This window comes from Vigna unguiculata, chromosome 1 (genome assembly GCF_037176805.1).
Source record: "Vigna unguiculata cultivar grain cowpea cultivar isolate G323 ecotype 2 chromosome 1, ASM3717680v1, whole genome shotgun sequence".
Classification (NCBI taxonomy): Eukaryota; Viridiplantae; Streptophyta; class Magnoliopsida; order Fabales; family Fabaceae; genus Vigna; species Vigna unguiculata.
In genome coordinates this window covers 41146194-41164971 of record NC_140792.1, presented here as the reverse complement: position 1 = coordinate 41164971, position 18778 = coordinate 41146194, and the positions used below count along the sequence as shown (strand labels likewise).

At 30.4% G+C, this 18778-nt stretch overlaps 3 protein-coding genes across 6 annotated transcripts; 2 read left to right on the top strand and 1 right to left on the bottom strand.

Annotated features, from left to right (window-relative positions):
- Positions 1 to 972: 972 nt before the first annotated feature.
- Positions 973 to 3828, bottom strand: LOC114181440 (POLAR LOCALIZATION DURING ASYMMETRIC DIVISION AND protein). 4 transcript variants are annotated; one of them, XR_014996850.1, is made up of 7 exons: positions 3610 to 3828; positions 3169 to 3514; positions 2556 to 3013; positions 1990 to 2251; positions 1691 to 1881; positions 1347 to 1437; positions 973 to 1227 (listed from the first exon to the last, which is right to left on the bottom strand). XR_014996850.1 is itself a non-coding variant. In XM_028067912.2 (6 exons), exons 2-5 carry the CDS (start codon positions 3305 to 3307, stop codon positions 1703 to 1705), a joined length of 1038 nt encoding a protein of 345 aa, XP_027923713.2. In that variant the 5' UTR covers positions 3308 to 3514; positions 3610 to 3828; the 3' UTR covers positions 973 to 1227; positions 1691 to 1702. The 4 variants fall into 4 exon arrangements, 3 of the variants coding, with proteins under 3 accessions (XP_027923713.2, XP_085532424.1, XP_027923720.1); XM_028067912.2 differs by lacking the exon at positions 1347 to 1437; XM_085676298.1 differs by lacking the exon at positions 973 to 1227 and having other exon boundaries at positions 1238 to 1437.
- Positions 3829 to 5263: 1435 nt separating this feature from the next.
- Positions 5264 to 9070, top strand: LOC114189300 (P-loop containing nucleoside triphosphate hydrolases superfamily protein). Its single transcript, XM_028078005.2, has 12 exons — positions 5264 to 5545; positions 5638 to 5767; positions 5864 to 5997; positions 6083 to 6174; positions 6266 to 6362; positions 6495 to 6575; positions 6661 to 6893; positions 7047 to 7241; positions 7352 to 7442; positions 7856 to 7978; positions 8236 to 8386; positions 8501 to 9070. Exons 1-12 carry the CDS (start codon positions 5465 to 5467, stop codon positions 8698 to 8700), a joined length of 1608 nt encoding a protein of 535 aa, XP_027933806.1. The 5' UTR covers positions 5264 to 5464; the 3' UTR covers positions 8701 to 9070.
- Positions 9071 to 12083: 3013 nt separating this feature from the next.
- Positions 12084 to 15153, top strand: IRX9 (Nucleotide-diphospho-sugar transferases superfamily protein). The gene is made up of 3 exons (XM_028061173.2): positions 12084 to 12952; positions 13379 to 13610; positions 14697 to 15153. The coding sequence occupies exons 1-3, from the start codon at positions 12300 to 12302 to the stop codon at positions 14826 to 14828; spliced, it is 1017 nt and encodes a 338-aa protein (XP_027916974.1). The 5' UTR covers positions 12084 to 12299; the 3' UTR covers positions 14829 to 15153.
- Positions 15154 to 18778: the final 3625 nt, after the last annotated feature.

Sequence of the window (18778 nt, the reverse complement as noted above, 5' to 3'; positions counted from 1 at the left end):
TGCAGAATAAAAACATTTTAAATAAAACAATGAACTATTGATACTGAATTAAAATTAAGGATGTAGATTGATGGGTAAGTTATCTTCTAGCGGAAGATAGATGATACCTGGAACACTCCGGATCCAGGAAAAAACAAGAAAGTTAGAGAAAAGAGAGTGAAAAACAAGGGGAACAGGGCTACACAATCTAGTCCACACAGTCAATGAAAACGTATTTATGATTAGATTTCTTTATATTTATTTACTTTCTAAATTTTGGAGAGGCATTATTGAGCATTGACCCATTAAGTATTGACCCACGGCAAAAATCTCACTACACTTGCACTGATAATGAAATTCAGAATTATAATTTTTTTATCATTTATTTTTTTTCTTGTACTTAGAAAAATTATGCTTTTAGATATGACATTTAAATACATATTTTATTTATATTTTTAATCAATTTAAATATAATCGTTAAGACCTTTTTTATTTTGTATCTATGAAATATTTTTTTTTTGTTTTTTTATCTTTAGTTTCCGTAAAATATTTCAGAGAAACAAAAATAAAAAATTATTATTTTATCAGAATTAAAAACGGAATGTAATTCTTAAATTATTGTTCAACAATCCTTCTTAAAATTTTAAAATTTTCTAACAACACCGTTATTCATTTTTCTCGGAAATTACTTTGTTTGCTGTTGGTTGGAGTATTGTGCTATGTAAGAGGAAAGAAAACAACGATAGCGCGTGTTATATGGTCTCGAAAAACAGCACCACCAAAAGTTAGAAGTTGACAAGTAGAGATGCCAATGCCTTCTCAAACGCTATTTCCAACACCGTGGAACCAGTTTGTTGTGGTTTTTATGTCAATACGTGCTCTATTTTTTCTCTATCATTTTCCAATTAAAAATAGATATCCCATACTTTAGTCCTGCTTCAATTCTGGCATTACTTTTTCAAATACATTCATCAGAACGTGAAAAGTCAAATCTTTAGCAACACTTTATAAAAATTATTATTACTGGTTAAGGGGACCAAAGTAGTGAAAAGTGCTTGGGAAAAACTGAGAAAACAGCAGTATTATGCGCAACAACGAATCATTATTGCATACAATAGAAAACGCAATCCCCTGATGCAGGTCCCAATACCATGGTCTCACGCCATTTCCGTACTGTTTCACAACATAGTGAGTGAACCAACACTATCTTCAAGATTCCACCAGTAACGTTTCTTTACAATCCTATCCCTGTGAAAGTTCAGACAACCGTGCAAAATGTCAAAGCAATTCGGTGATTTCAGTGTTATTTCTCCCAACAAGACAGCATGGAAAGTAAAAAATATTTCAGTTTCAGCAGTCTCAGTTACTTGTGACACTCGTGAAGATGGCTTGTGATGAATAAAAAAACAATGGCATCATGGCCCCCAGAGAAACACCAAATCTGAGAGCAGTCTAGTCCTGTAACGTAGGCATTGAAGTAAAAAATCCTACAAACCAATTACTATATTCACATGTCCATATTGTGCAGATACAGCACTTCATGAGTTGCATTGCAAGTTGTCTATATTAAAAATATGAATGTGGGTCGTCTTGAGATCCGGTACTCGAAGCATTATAAATTGACCAGAACAATGTTTACATATATATCTATCACATGATGCCCAATAACTAAATTAACATCTGATAGAACAATTGCCTACAAAATTATTACCGTTCTAATGTATCATATGATTTTGTCGATGTACTTTGTATGCTCATATAAATCAGAGTCACTTCTCCGGTAATAAGAACTTGGTTCATACACAGCAAGTGTTTTCATATCACCAACTGATTGTTCTGACTTTGAGTCCAGGGTGTTATAGTCCCAATTGGTGGTTCCCTTGTGAATCTCAGTTCCATGACCTGGGAACAATGGCTGATGTTAGAGATGCACCTTTTGCTGGTAAAGCATAGTAATGCAAAACGAATGAAATGAATTAAGATGCAGGTTCAAGGAAACAAAGCATTTACTTGTGCCTGAAACTGTGGGTAGAGGGAGTTCGGTTAGGAGAGTGACACAGTTTTTTAGTGCCTGCAGTTCAGCTTCCTTCTCTTGCAGTTTAGAACGAGCCAGGTATAATTCAGATTCCAATTCCGCAATCTGGTTTTCTTGCTGTTCTATCTTCAACTGACATAGTTTCTGATTCAATTCTGTTGCCGATACTGCGTGGAATGGAGAAGACTTGAAATTCAAGTCATCTGCTCCATAATAGCCTTCATTTGGAACTTGAACCTGGTTATGTGATATTTTTTCTACCATGTCAATAAAATGTAATTTTCTAAACATTATAAAACTATCTAACTTTAAAAAATACAATATTCTTCCTGGTATTCGAGATCAAAATACCCTTAACAATAGAAATAATAGAGGTGATATTAATTATATGATCACATAAATGAAAAATTATTACATGTTTTGAAATCTTATTAATTGCTATGTGATGCATAATCACAAAGAAAAGACTAAAACAGTAAAACAAGTCCACAACCTAGAGATATCTCAAGAAAGAATTTTCTTATACGAAGAAGATTATTACCTCGTAGAATTTTGACCTTGTTTCTTCTAGAAAATTAGTGTCAACACTATCCCCAGGAAGTTTTTGGAGTTCAAATTCAAGTTCTTCTTCCAGTTGATCCATGACCAGAGCCAGCGAATCTGAGTCTTCCGTAAGAGCACTACTTCCACATTCACCATTATCGATCAGTGAGAGACACCAAAATTTAGAATCAGTTTCTCCGAGTTCACTCTTTGTTTTCTTGAACATTGTTTCTTCATCCTTGCCACTCGTGTTGCTAAATTCCAGACCATTGCTATTGCCAACGTAATCCAAAAACTGGTGAGCATGTGACGATTTTTTAATGATGATTTCAGATTTTAGTTCCTCTATAATTTTTGCCGTCTTGTTCATGGTTTTTGTGAGTTCACTGACCTCATCTCTTCCAACCATCATACATTTTATCCCAAATCTAACTCCCCAATCAAATAACGCGCTTGCTGAAAAATATAATACGATGTTATACATAATCAAAATAATATTATAAAAAAATGTGGATGAGACTACAAATATAATGTAAAGAATAATTACAAACATTTAAAAATTCAAAATGTTTTTAATTCATTTGATTAAAAGCATTAATCAACGAACAAACCAGCATGTTTTTTAGGAGACAGGAAAGAACTCTTATTGGTGATGGATTTTCTCGCGGTTTTTCTCCTCTTCTTGAAACCCAGAGGCAATTTGCTTCTGCCGTTGCGCTGCACCGTTGGTACTTTACCCCGTGGGCCCATAATGCCTTTCTCAGGCCCATTTCGTCTACGGGTAAAGCCCAATAGCCCGTTTCGTGTCTCTGGAATCACGAGTTGCCGGTGGGAACTGTTATTGCCATCGTCAACAGTTGGAACTTCTTCCCCGTTACTGCATTGCGAAGCTTGTTTGGGGAAGAAGCGCTTTGCGGCGAAACACGTGGATCCCGCTACGACAGCGGTTAAGAGAAACTGCCACATTGAGACAAATTAACACCGTTTGCAGACAGAATTACCAAATCAAATGTGCAGTGAGAAAAAGGTTCGGAACTTGGTAGAAGCTTTACCGGGTGTGTGTGATCTTTTGTATCCGTTTTCGCTTTGAAATCCCCCGATTCACCCAGGCTTCTTTCAGCCTTGTAGTGTATCAGTATCTGTATCAGTATCTGTATCAGTTTCGATTTTCATCTTTATGACAGATTAGTTTTGCGCTGTGCCAGAATAACAATATGTCAAATAAGAGATTCAAAATTAAAATGAGGCAAAAACTTTGTTTTCAGAGTAATAATTTCTGATTCCCAGCTATGGAAAAATATTGCATTATTTATTGTGACTTCCTTGCAGAGGAATGGCGTAGTAATTGTTATGTTTTAAATGTTAAGTGAAACTCGTGCATTTTCAACAAATAATGGTTAAGGCAAGTTCATTTGTTATTTGTTATTTATCCCCATTACTCTAATTTCTCTCACAAACATAAAAAAGGAAATTGACTTGAGTATTGGGCAACCACTGTGTTTGCTGAAAAAATTATACTTATCTGCTTTAATTTTATTGTTTTGGTTAGATCCTTGGCATTGAAACTACTACTTAGGAGTTCAATGTATAGAGTTGGTGAGAAATTAGATATTCTAATACCTTCTTTTTACGTTATTCAAAAATATGGTTCATCATAAAAACAATAGTAATAATGTAATAAAATATATATGTATATTAAAATAATGTCCTTATGGTATGTTACTTTATTTGAAAAACACTTCCTCTTGAACATAAAAAAAATGACAAATACAAATTAAAAATTAATCAAATAAAAGAATGTGGAGCAAAAAAAAGAGTTAAGAAACATATATAACAATATGGTAAATTAAATCAAATATTTAATTTTAATACATTTTTATTTTATAATTTTGATATGATGTATGGTCCACTTGTTAGACATGATCATATGACGTGATTTTTAAAATAATACAAAATAGTTGAAAATGTAATTTTATTTTTTTTCTTTATTATTATTCGAGTCATAATATATATAATATATATACATTTGCTACCTCAATGTGGATTGTGGATAATATAATTATGATTCTATTTTTTAACTTTTATATTTTATTTTTTATATGATTTAAGATGGACTATCGATTATCAATATTTTTTTAGAAAGATTAATAATTTATAATAAATTACGTCAAAAAATAAATAATAAATATCAAAAAATAAAAATCATAATATAATTTTTTATCGATTATATTTAAACCATTTTTAATTATAATATATATAAGCTGTCAATATTATAATTGTAGTAACCAAAATTAATTATAATAGTAAAAAATATTTACCAAAAATATTCGATATCAATACAATTATAAATAATTATCCTAAAATTCAATTATTTTAATCATATAACGATTCGTTATTCGGTATAAAAGATATGTTCTTTAGTATCACTATCTTATCTTTACCTGCACTATTCAATGTTTTTTTATTTTTGTCAAATTTTAAATAAGATTATTTAATTATTCAATAAATTTTTAATTTTTAATTATTTTTAAAAAACTTATTCTTTAAAAAAATAAATTTAAATAAACTATAATAAAAAAATTAATTATTATTAAAAATAAAATTTGACAAAATCAAAATCAGAATAATTATTTAATAAATAGTTTTTTTCATAATTGAGTGGAGGTGTAGAAGGCCCAAATAAGAGAAATAGATCAAGTCCAATGTACCCTTCTTTATTTTCTTAATGCAAAACAGGCTAAAGGATGGGCAGAGAAGAAAAACAAAATTAGTTTTTTGAGAAAAGCACTTTGTGGAGTTGGTTTTGGTGTGGTGGCTGCGTAACACAGTACCGGCCGCAGTGAAGTCGCAGAAGGAATTTCAAGTGCTTCATTACAGAAACCCCTAAAATCCTTTGTTTCATCTCCAATGGCCAACGAACCTTCGTTTTTGTTTTCCGGCATTCGTTTCAACAGAAAGAAGTTCGGCGCCGACATTGCCAGGTTCCAGGTACCTCTCTCTATCTCTCTCCATCACATTCGCTTATTCACTGTTACACCACATACAATTAATAACTGTTATTTTTCGTTGATTTTGAAAAGAAAAAAGATATCGATACCGATTCGGCGAAGATTTCGAGCGTCGCCGAAGGCGAAAGCGCGAAAACGAGGGAAGCAGTAGAAGAGAAAACAGCGTCCACGAAGAAGAGGAAGCGCAAGGGAAACACTTCCGGTATTTACATTCTCTTGCTTTGTTATACCGTTCCATCTCTTGTATTCAACGCTTCGTATCTCATTTTTGCTCCGTTTCGTAAATGCAAAAAAAAAGAAAATGTTGAAGGATTCAACGTGTTTAGAAATTCTGCATCTGTGGCGCGGTCCATTGGTGATGTTCAAGCTGATGAGGAGTCTATTGAGCTGAAAAAGAAGAAGAATAAGAAGGAACAAAATCAACAACTCGAGGTTCCTTTTCTGTTTTGTGCAATTTGCGTAATTATAAGTGCTACTAAGTGTGTGCAATGGTTTCACATATTGAATATGTTTTCAGCGAGACGCGATATTCAGAAAACAGCACAACATTCATGTCTCTGGTTATAATGTACCGTCTCCTCTTCAAAGCTTTGACGAGTTGAAATCAAGGTATCTTTCATGAGAATATTATGGGGTTCATTTCTGAGTAATATCTTGCATTAGAAAGGGAGGATTCAGAATATTAATGAATTGTTTGCAGATATAAGTGTCCATCGTATTTGTTGCGCAATCTGAAGGAGCTTGGATTCAAAGAACCAACGCCTATTCAGAGACAGGCTATTCCAGTACTTTTAGATGTACGAATTATGTCTTCAGAAAACTGTTACTTAAGTTCGATCATGATTCATAAGTAGTTTCTATTGTCCTTGGGATAGGTATTAACTGAATATTGTTTTTAACTGCTGTATTTCTTCAATTATTTGGGACAGGGTCGTGAATGCTTTGCTTGTGCACCAACTGGTTCTGGGAAAACCCTTGCATTTGTATGTCCAATGCTTATGAAGCTTAAGGTATTTTTCTTATTTTCTTCAACTCGTGTTTGCAGTTCCCAATGTCCTTCGGTTCATATAATATAATATATTTTATGTTTTACAGGACCCAGAAAAGGGTGGCATTCGAGCTGTTATCCTTTGTCATACCCGTGAATTATCTGCTCAAATATTTCGAGAGTGCAAAAAGCTTGCCAAAAGAAAAAAATTTGGTATTAAGTTAATGACTAAAAATCTCTTACGAAATGCTGATTTTTCGAAGTTTCCATGTGATATACTAATATCCACACCACTCCGATTACGCTTGGCTATCAAGAAGAAGAAGATTGATCTCAGCAGGTGTAGCTCCACTTTATATAAAATTTTGCTAGATTCTTTTAGATGTATCTTACGATTGTTTCTACGAAGTTAGTGGCAGATATCTGATTTGATTTATTATATAGCTCGTTGTATTGATTTTTTTATTTCTTCAAACTACTTTGGGTGCTTCAGAGTTGAGTATCTTGTCCTGGATGAATCGGATAAGCTTTTTGAGCCCGAATTATTCAAGCAAATTGATTCTGTTCTCAAGGCATGCTCCAACCCCTCAATCATCCGCTCGCTTTTCAGTGCTACTTTACCTGATTTTGTTGAAGATCGAGCTCGTGAACTTATGCATGATGCTGTTCGTGTAATTGTTGGTAGGAAGTAAGTTCAATGCAAAACATTTACAAACATGATGCTCCTGAGCATATCCTTAATACAGTTCTCGTTTACATTATTTTGTAGATAATGTCTAATGCTTTTATTTGAATCAGGAATATGGCTTCTGAAACGATAAAGCAAAAATTGGTTTTTACTGGAAGTGAAGAAGGAAAACTTCTTGCAATTCGTCAAAGTTTTGCAGAGGTAAATGGCTAAACTAATTCATTGGATAATAATTCTGTCTGTCCAACTTTCATATGCTTCAAGGGGTTGTGTGTCTCACAATTAAACGCTAGTTGGTCTTGGTATGTTTAAAAAGAAATTAGAATCGTCCCTACAATTTATTATTAATATATATATTTTCCTATTATTATTCTTTTTTGTAGTCTCATTTGTTTTACTGACTGTGCGCTACATTTACATAATTAAGCTCTTTGTTTATTCTGGGTTTGGTGCTAGATAATGTGACTTGGAATGTTTAATTACATATCACTTATCTTCGCTTGGCTTTGGAACTTGCAAAATGCATATAATATTGTAGTCCCACCTCCTATGAGCTATATTGGTATTTTTTTAGTTGCTTGTCTTCTGACCTTATATTCTGCAACGTCTTGTAGAGTCTAAATCCTCCAGTATTGGTCTTTCTCCAAAGCAAGGAACGAGCCAAGGAGTTGTACGGTGAACTTGCATTTGACAACATTAGAGTTGATGTCATTCATTCTGATTTGTCTCAACAAGAGGTAGTTCTGACAACAGAAGGTTGTTTATTTGAAAATACATAGAAAATCTGCAACATTCCCCCTCCTCTCCAAAAAAACATAAAAAATGAAAAACTGATTAGTGTGTGACGAAGGTCTGGTTTTTCATATTTGAATGAAGATGTCAAGTATAATGTTCCTTATTTGTTAATTTTTTTATCATCAGCATATGTTCTCCAATTCTAAAGCATACCTTTTCATTTAGTAGTTTTTTTCTGATCTCATACATTTCTATGTAGCGAGAAAATGCTGTCGACAACTTCAGAGCTGGAAAAACATGGGTTTTGATTGCTACTGATGTGGTTGCCCGGGGAATGGATTTCAAAGGAGTGAACTGTGTGATCAATTATGATTTCCCTGATTCTGCCTCCGCATACGTCCACAGAATTGGTATGTGCAGCTATACTAAAGTTGTTTTAGATTTGAGAAAAGATATTTATAGAGATTATAGTCCCTATATCCACGACTTTTTATTATTTGCTAACATATTCGTTCTCATTATAGGTCGTTCTGGCAGAGCAGGGAGGAGTGGAGAAGCGATTACTTTTTACACAGAGGAAGACATTCCATTCCTGCGGAATGTTGCTAATCTTATGGCAGCATCGGGCTGTGAAGTTCCATCCTGGCTCATGGATTTGCAAAAAAAGAAGTGGAAGAAGCACCGGCCCAAAAGAGATTCAATCTCAACAAAACCAGACCTATAACAGCATAGAATGAGAACACAAGTTTAACCCAGAAATATCCGGTAGTATTTATGTCTTAACAGGCCAGTGTTAAGATTTCTTCGTTACCCATCCCCAAAAGTTTAACACCATGTAAAGGGAAGGGTTTAGAATGTGACGTTTCAGGTTAATTAAGTAAAGAAGCTGGTAGTTGCCTAAAATCTTACACAGTATCGTAATGCCGTCAGTCATCATTGTAGTAGCCATCTGAACTGTAAATCCCTGTGTACTGTGGGAATTTTGTGCCTCTTTATGTTGTAAACTTGGAACCTTTTACCCCTAGAAGCAACGAGTATTATTTGTTAAACTTTAAGAATTCTTTTTCATTAAACGTTATTTTATTGAGGGGTGATGCGGATTATCTTATTTTTATTATTAAGTGTTATATGAATTACTATTATATATATATATATATATATATTTTTTTTTTTCCCAAATCCCTTAATTCTGTTTGCTTCAACTTTCTCTACTCTTTATGTACTGGCTCTCATTGTTCTTTGTTTATTTTGATTGTCCACACGCCAGTAATTTTGCAATACACACCCAGTTTATAGTATGAGTTAATTTGTTCAACATTTTTTTTTACAGTTTCCAACATTCGAGAGAAACGTCCCCACTTAATCCACGGGTCTTTGGCGCAAAATATTTAGTTATAAAACATAAAAGATGAAAATGAGTCATCTCACATACTGCCAAAATACCTTCCAGCAGATATTTTAGCCATATGACACCAATGACACATGAAAATAGTTTAATAAATAAACACATATAAACGAAATTCATCTCCCAAATTAAAGTTTCCTAAAACTATAAAACTGGAAATAACGTACCTCAAAAGAAAACCTCAACTCTAAAAAAGAAAAGTAATAGCAGTTCTTTAGACTGCACTCAAGTGTTAAAACTTAGAAAGTTCCTTTTGTGTGTTAAATTGTCTAAGTAAAGCACCAAAATAACCTTGACACGATTTTATGTCCTCCGTTTTGATATTTGTTTTGAAATTATGAAGTATAATTAATATTATATATATATATATATATATATATATATATATATATATATATATATATAAAAGATAAATTATTTTCTAAGAGTAGTCTGGAAAGATATTTTAGGTATAAAACAAGTTAAAGCTACACTTCAATATACAGCAAATAGATTCTCAAATATATTATTTCTTCTAACGAGTCTTAATATGATTAAATAGTAGATTAAAAACCTTTTTTAGCTTTATAACTAAGAGATAAAAAGGGTTTTATTGAATTTCCAATATAATAGTAACTAGGAAGTTATTTTAAAAGTAAAGATTAAAATAGTGTTAAAAAATTAAGAGCTATTTCAATCTAGTTTTTCAAAGCCAATTTTATTTTCAAATTAAAATTTAGATATCAAAAACAGAACAATTACAACCATTCTAAACAGAACCTCAAATCTTAAAACCAGTAATTTAATACTCATATTAATAGTCAATTATATTTAAACCATTATAAAATATCAAAGAATTGTATAACAAGCATTCTCCACGATTAATTTATCACTTTTCTTCTGTCTTTAATATTGGAAAATGAAGTTTTTTTCTTCCTCTCGTTGTTTTCATATAAGCATTTCATATAAGCAATATCTTGGTTATGCTAACCCGTATTCCTTGGGTCAGAATAATTAATAAACTTGAATGTTACAAAATTTTATATAAGAATAATTAACTTCAAAATATGTTAATGTTATTTCACTTTATGGCAAAAAATACTCATAAATATTATACAATTGTCATTTATATTTTTTATATAAAAAAGTTAAAAAATAATTAAATAATAAAACTCAATGTCATTAAATTTAATGTTCCTCTGTTATTAATATTATTTGGAAAAATTATATCATTAACTATTTTTTTCTTTCCTCAGTTTAACTTTCTATCTTATTTAATATGATTTAGTCATTTCATTATAAAAATTAGGGTATAGAGTTCTAAATTTAATTTGAATTTTATTGTACAACATTCCTTTAAACCGAATCAATGTTATAATATTCATATTTTTAATATAATTTTATTTAACTACGATACAAATATGTTAAAATTATTTTAACTTTTATCTTTATGCATCAAACAAATTGTCATTTATAACCGTATAACACTTATAAGTATTTTTGTTATTTAAATAAAATAAAATTATATTAATAATTATTGAAGTGAGAATTTATTTAATGGCACACTTAATTATGAATTTTGTTCTTATTAATTATACCTCATTAATAAATTTATTCCTATTTATATCCTTCTCTTGGTTTCAATAGTCTTTGTACCCAGTCCATCAAAGATATTTTAAATTTCTAATTAAAGTTGGACAATTTTTTACTAATAAATGTGCGTTCAATGCACATAATCGTTATCCTTGTAGTCACACTTTATGAGATAATTATTCATCATTATTATCGACACACTCAATCACAACATATTATATTTTACTCAGTGAATCATTTTTCATACTTTCAATTATACATTAAGCAGATTTAAGAAGTTTTTACTCAAAAATTTTTTGTAGGTGGATCTTTCCTCATCTCAACTAAACAATTTGAAAAAAGATCTTCAAAATCCTCCTATATGTCTTGTCAGATCCAAAATCTAAACTTGGTATTAAAAATATTTATTTAATATTATTTGTAATTTTTATTCTCAATTAAATCTTTATTTTATTTAAATAAAATGAATACTGAATTAAGAAAAAGAAATTAAAAAAATTTTGTTAAATCAACCATGGGACCAGAATCTAATTAAACTAGAAATACATATTTAAAAAAAAAAAAAAACTGTGTCAAGTGCAAATGCACATTTCTTTCTCCTAAGTCAAAATTGCATGTATGTAATGAGCTTAAGTGAAAGATGATTCACACACGCACCACTTCCCAAAGTCTGATTCTGTGGACTAGTGTTAGAGATCCAAACCCACCCACACCGTAAAGGTTACTTACTTCAGAGTTCTCACCCACCCCATTACAATAATTCTATAAATAACTACCACAACATTCACTATGCAAGTAAAAAATATTTTTATAATCCACAATATATTTGTCCAAAATCAAAGTTAAATTAATTAACTTTTTTTTTAGATTCTTTGTTAGGACTAGTCAACCTCAAATAAAAAATCAAAAACCCTAACACAATGTGCATGATGATTACTAATATTAGTTAATTGGCATGGTACAACACATTCTTTATGGATGGATGGGTGCCATCCCAACTGCTATTTGGTGTAGATAACAACCCTTGGTCTCACACTATCTCTTTTTATGCTTTTTTTTTTATTATATTACTTTTACTTCAAGGGACAACCAAGTGAACCCACCCTCCTATGAAATGCCTCCAAACCAAAAACCTAACCATTCAGTTTGGCAGTACCAATCATAAGAACCTCAATAGTTTCAACATTTTGCTTAACAACAAAAAAATGTGCTACCCTTAAAGCTCTCAACTTTATATCACATTAATTCCACTACCCTTCTCTTCATTCTGTGCCCCCCCATCTGGTAATTCAATTCCACCCTGAAGATTCTGCTTCAGGTGGTCAATTACATAGGGTTTAATCAACATGGGTTCACTAGAAAGATCAAAGAAGAAGGTTCTTCTATGGAAGAAGGCCATGCTCCATTTTTCCCTGTGTTTTGTGATGGGTTTTTTCACTGGTTTAGCTCCAACAGGTAAATCTTCTATCTTTTCCACCAAAGTTGCTGTTTCAAACATCACACAGTTTGCTCCACAACCTAGTCAAATGTCACAACTCACAACAAGTGTCAATAGAACTTGGATAGCTCCATCTCCAATCACCATGCACATGGTGGAGCCTGCAATCCCTGAAACTGAAAAGAAAAAAACACCACCAAAGTTGAAGCCCAGAAGACTCATCATCATTGTGACTCCAACAAGCACAAAACTTCCCCACCAAGCTGTGTTCTTGAGAAGGTTGGCAAATACCATAAAGCTTGTTCCTCAACCATTGCTGTGGATTGTTGTGGAAGCAAAAACAAATTCCACAGAGCTTCCTGAGATTCTCAGAAAAACTGGCATCATGTATAGGCATGTGGTTTTCAAGGAAAACTTCACTGAATTAGAAGCTGAACTGAATCACCAGAGAAATCTTGCACTCAAGCACATTGAGCACCACAGACTCAACGGCATTGTGCACTTTGCTGGCCTTTCTAATGTCTATGATCTCCAATTCTTCCATCAGCTTAGAGATATCGAGTATGATTCATTTCTCCCCTTTTGTTTCGCATCCCAAGTTTAGTAAATTATAATTTACATTCTATATCTGAACCAATCTTTAGGAAATGTGTCTCAATTTGGATTCTCGACTAAATTTTTCTGTGTTTTTAGTCTGTTATGTCTTCAACGATGGTCACCGATTTTTAAAATATCAACTTAATATATTTTTAATGTTTAGCAGGAGATATCATTCAAAAAAAATCGGAAAGAAATTTTGGCCTTGAAATATGCTGGTATCTACTGCCTATATTAGTAGTGATGGTTGTTTTAAATTTTATAGAGACAATGTTGAAGGCAAGTGGAAAATCTTAGGGTGATAAGATCAATTTAACAATCATGCATGCATGCATTATATGTTGGTCCTCCATGGTGATTTTTCTGACAAACATTGATTTGGGTACTTAGGTTGTTTGGAACATGGCCAACTGCATTGTTAGCTGCACATAGGAAGAAAGTGAAAATCGAAGGACCTGTTTGCGATTCATCACAAGTGATTGGTTGGCATCTAAGGAACATGAACAATGAAACTGACACAATCACTCCCCCAATTCATATTTCAAGTTTTGCATTTAACAGTTCCATTCTTTGGGACCCTGAGCGCTGGGGTCGCACTTCCTCTGTTCAAGACACTTCTCAGGTAAAAACATTCTAATTTATAGGTTATCATGACCAGTGTCCAGTACTCTTTCAAAAATATTGTTTAGATTATTTTTACTTATCTAACGAAAAATGTTAGTTGTCAGTAACGTAATATTTTTCAGTCTTCCTTTCAAATTTTATCACTAAGTTAACCTTGTAGCTCCGGATTATTTCTATTTGTTCCAAAATTGAAAATTCTTTTGAACAAAGAGCACGTAATATTTTGTTCATAGTACATGAAGATTTGTTGCGGATGGTCCTCATTTTGACAGAATGTTTTAAATGGTCCTCATTTTTAACGAATGTTTAAAATGGTCCTCATTCTTGCAATTCGTATTTTATTTTGTCTTTTTATGTGATGTCGTTTAAATCAGTAACGGAACCAATGTACAATACACGTAACACATCCCAATGCAACGTAATACAAACAGTATCACCTATACAGTGTTCCATTATTGACCAAATAAAATACGAATTGCGAAAATGAGGATCATTTTAAACATTCGATAAAAATGAGAACCATTTTAAACATTTTGTCAAAATGAGGATCATCCACGACAAACACTACGAAAACGAGGACAAAAAGATATTTAAGCCAAAAATTTATTTTGGATGCTAATAATGTGTTAACATTCTCATAAATTATTTTCACCCATAAAAAGCAAGCTCCTAGTAGCATCCTTACCCTAATGCGTTGTCTACATGAAATTGGATTGGGTGACTTGATATACAAACTTTGTTTATGTTACTTTAACGTTTGACCAACCTCCAACTACTCAGAGAAAAAACCTTGAGAAAAAAAAGAGTAAGATATTAGGTAATATAATGACACCATGATTGATTAGTTGAACTAATCAGAATACTATGTATGTAGTGTTTTCTACTCTGCCTTAATGCATGATGCTTCCTTATACTCAAAGATAGATTCCACTTCAAGTTTCAAAGTTATCTTCAATTAGAAAACCAAGTACAAGATTATGCATCATTATCACCTACAAATAATCTCTACCAAGAGTTTTCTTGCTTTTTATTTTTGTCCTTATTAATTATTATTATTATTATTATTGTGATTTTTTTTTTTTAGAATTCGATCAAGTTCGTGAAGCAAGTAGTTCTAGAGGATGAGGCTAAGTTAAAGGGAATTCCACCAGAAGACTGCTCCAAAATCTTGCTATGGCGTTTCAATTTTCGAGCCCAAACCACCTCAATTCACTAATTTCTATAGTTTAGCCAAGCCAATGGAGAAGAAAGACATAAAATAACGAGTGTTGAAGCAAATATAGAATTTATTCATTTTTTTTTCTCTCTCGTGGAAAGTTATCCTATGTTTAATTGTTTATAGTTTTTTTTTTATTCTTCCTGTTTTCGATTTTTTGCTAGCTTATGTAAGTGAGAAAAAAGTTAAAGCATATGTGATATTTTTTAAGAAAGAAAAAAACAAATCCTGAGTTTATAGCCCATTTAAAAGAACTGGACGATCAAATTATTGTATTTATGTCATTTGATTTCAGAATATATTCTCAAAATTTTAATTTGGGGTCCATTGGAGGTATTCAAGAAATTGTGGGGTGCAGAAAGATGGAACCTCAATTTGTTCATGAAACAACTAAGTCCAAGTTGGGTTTGGGCCTTCTCATTTCGACCCAAATAGAAGTACGAAAATATGATGAAACACACACGAGAAGGCGAAAACCTTTCCTTTAGTCATGGTTCAAATTATGTAAGAAAATTTATAAAAAATAAATAAATAATAGCTATTAAGTACTTTTTATTTTTGAAAATTTAATCCTTTTTTTTCTATCATTTACTTTTAATAGAAGAAAATTTATTCTCTGTTCTTTAATTTTATTTTTCTTTTAAACAAATATTGGGTAAAGTTGTCACGAGATATTTGTATCTTATCCTAATACTATGACAAAAATATTGTCACATGATTTTGGTTAAAGAATGTTATATTTTAAAAGGATTTCATCTTATTGAATATATTGTTGTGTATCCAAAAATATCACAATGGTAGTTGCTGTGGGGTATGATTTTTTTACCATCTAGCATCTTATTTTTAACTACCATACACATTATCATCTCATTATCAATGACTCTGAAAACTTTCTATTATAAAATAGTGTAATTGAAGCAATTATAAGATACATATAAAAAGTAATGTAAAAATAATGCATTGAAAAATAATTATAATATATATAGCTTATTTGTTGAAAAAAATATAAACATGGAAGAGTTAGAAGTTCATATTAGATATATGATTCGGAAAAAAACAATGATGAGTGAAGCTTCAAATTAGTAGAATATAGGTTTGATACCAATAAGGTAAATGTAGAATTTACTTGCAATTTGTTTGACTTTTTATTCATATTTATATATATATATATATATATATATATATATATATATATATATATATATATATATATATATTATTGGTGACAAATAATTTCTCCTTGTCTTTTATTATTTATAACAAATTTATAATTTGTAAACTACCTTTATTTAGTGCATGTCATTCTCAATATCATTTCTATTGTTTGTTGTCCAAATCTGGTTTGGTTATGATTGATTTATATTTCCATGAAAAATCTGAACTTTAAAATACACTTGAAGTTTATCAGTTTAGTTTTCAAATTGTAATGGTAGAGTTATTTTATAAACATTAATTTATTTCCATTCTATGTAAAAATTCAGGAGTGAAATTCATATCTTAAAAATCCAATACTTACTTTGATAAAATGTAAAAGTTATTTTGAAAGATTCAATTTGCATCATCAATTTTATATATTTTAACATTGTATTTAAATTAGAGAATAACGTACATGATTATTAGCTCAGGTTATAAAACAAATTACAATTAAAAATGGTGTGAAAGAATATGTTTAATTAGTTGGATGGTTACATATTTTATTCGGATGTGTCAGTTTGGTATCTGCTTTTAAAAATGTATCAATTGTGTTTCAACTTTTGAAAAATTATCTCAATTAGGTTCCAATTAAAAAATGAGTATTATTGAAAATGTTATACTCATACTTTTTATTGAAAATGACATTATAACATATTATATTTTTGTAATTGTTAACCATGTTTTGTTATTCACGACTTTTACCATTAAATTTTATTCCGAAAAAGATCTAATTGAAATATTTTTTTAAAAGTTATGATACAATTAACATTTTTTTTAAAAGTGAGTATTAAATTAATACATCTAAATAAAAATGGGTACCATTCAACTAATTAAACCTAAAGAATATTATATATCCTTTCAACAACATGTAAAAACGTTAACACAAAAAAGTACCAAGTTGGTGAATGATTAATGAATGATCTAACTTTTAGATACGAGGGATTTGAATTAATGCTGCACTGCATAGTATGATATCACATAAATTCAAGTAAATAAATAAATAAAAAATGAAAGAGAATTGAAATATGAATTTAGCTTTCTAATGCTTGTTCACGTGACTACACATCCACCTTTAATGCGTTTCACGTGTTTCATTATTTATATACCCAAATAAAATAGTGCTAATACTAATAATAATAATAGTAGGAGTATATTATTATTATTAAACTAACGATGGATTATTTTTTAAAATATCTGATTTTATATTCGTGTTTGACTAGTTTAAATACAATTGAAAGTATAAAAGTATAAATTATTGTACTGAATATAAGTTACCATCTGACATTTCACAACAACTCTTTAATTAAATGAAGACAATATTATGCCTAAAACATTTACCTATAAAATTAATGCATAAATAGGAGATGCCTATTCAATTAACAAGAAAAAAATCTTTTACCAATAAAAGATGATAGTAATAAATATTTTGAAATGGTGACGAACCCTATCACTCTCCCACTACCATAATTTCATGCCCTGATTTATTAAGTTGTCACATTTTCGTAAGCATTTATGTTCAAAACGTTCTTCCTACCACCATGTTAAAACGAAGTTGACTTGGCCAACTTCATTTAATCTAATACTTCTTTAATCAAATAAAGCTCATTTTTTGCATTAATATATTCGCAATTGATAAAATTCAAGAACTATGAAAAAAGGATCTGACTTAGTCATTTTTGGTACACAATTTATGGAATTGTTTAGACATGTAGTTAGATATAGGAGTTTTTTCTCAAGAAGCTATACCATTACCGATCAAACTACTCATACTAAAAAAAGTATAAACTCTTCCATTATAATGCAAGGAAAGTGAGGAGAACGTGAAAATATAATAAAATCCTATAATGAAACAATAATTATTTATTTTTACTTTAAAAAATACAAAGAAAAGATAAAAAATAAATAAATCATATGTGAGAAATCTTTTTGAGAATAGATTTATCGGAAATAAATGTTTTGATAAAGGATGCAAGCGTTAGATAAAAAATTTGAGTGTAAAACATATATGTAAGTAACTTTTTTACTTTTTTGTCAAATTTTAGGACTTAACCTTATAGTGGAAACTATCAAGCTGATGTTCAATGGGGGCAAAGAAAATTTTAGGTAGAGTGATGAAATGCATAGATCGAAAATAACACCGATAATTAAAATATTTAGTTAGGTATAGACTAATATCGAGAAATTGTAAATAATGGATATTAGGCATTGTGTGCATCGACTCGTATAATGTTATAGTTAACATATTAAGTATTCTGTTTGGAGTGTACGTTTTCAATTAAGGATGACAAAAATACTTGTGTACATGGATATCCATGGATAAATCTGCGACTAATAGTTAATATCCGTAGATATTTATTATTTGTGGATAACAAGTATTTTAATACTTGTTTATAAACAGATTGAGTGCGGATATCATACTATCGATATCCGTAGGTATCAGTTAGCACCAAAATATTAAAATTAATTAATTTAATTTAATTTATATTTTATTTAGTTCATTTAATTAAAATTTAATTTATATTTTATTAGATTAAACTTAATTACAATTAAAATTTAAGTTATATTTAATTTCATTTTTTTTTGTAATTTTAATTAAATTATTTTAAAAATTTATAAAATATATTTTTTAAAAATATTAGCATGTAACAATGGGTATATGCAAGTTCTAAAAATTTCGCAGGTATTTTTTTATACAAATACCTATGCAGATAACGAACAAGTAACAAGTGAATTCTTTTGTTGCGAATTGAGTTCCA

Bases quoted from the DNA above. Each gene is read 5' to 3' on its own strand.
- LOC114181440 (XM_028067912.2), bottom strand. From the start codon at position 3,307: ATGGGCCCACGGGGTAAAGTACCAACGGTGCAGCGCAACGGCAGAAGC. The intron at 3,014-3,168 runs GTTTGTTCGTTG...TATATTTTTCAG, and splicing joins GTCTCCTAAAAAACATGCTG to CAAGCGCGTTATTTGATTGG. The intron at 2,252-2,555 runs GTAATAATCTTC...TCACATAACCAG, and splicing joins CAAGGTCAAAATTCTACGAG to GTTCAAGTTCCAAATGAAGG.
- LOC114189300 (XM_028078005.2), top strand. From the start codon at position 5,465: ATGGCCAACGAACCTTCGTTTTTGTTTTCCGGCATTCGTTTCAACAGA. The intron at 6,363-6,494 runs GTACGAATTATG...TATTTGGGACAG, and splicing joins CTATTCCAGTACTTTTAGAT to GGTCGTGAATGCTTTGCTTG. The intron at 7,242-7,351 runs GTAAGTTCAATG...TATTTGAATCAG, and splicing joins CGTGTAATTGTTGGTAGGAA to GAATATGGCTTCTGAAACGA.
- IRX9 (XM_028061173.2), top strand. From the start codon at position 12,300: ATGGGTTCACTAGAAAGATCAAAGAAGAAGGTTCTTCTATGGAAGAAG. The intron at 12,953-13,378 runs GTATGATTCATT...TTGGGTACTTAG, and splicing joins CATCAGCTTAGAGATATCGA to GTTGTTTGGAACATGGCCAA. The intron at 13,611-14,696 runs GTAAAAACATTC...TTTTTTTTTTAG, and splicing joins CTGTTCAAGACACTTCTCAG to AATTCGATCAAGTTCGTGAA.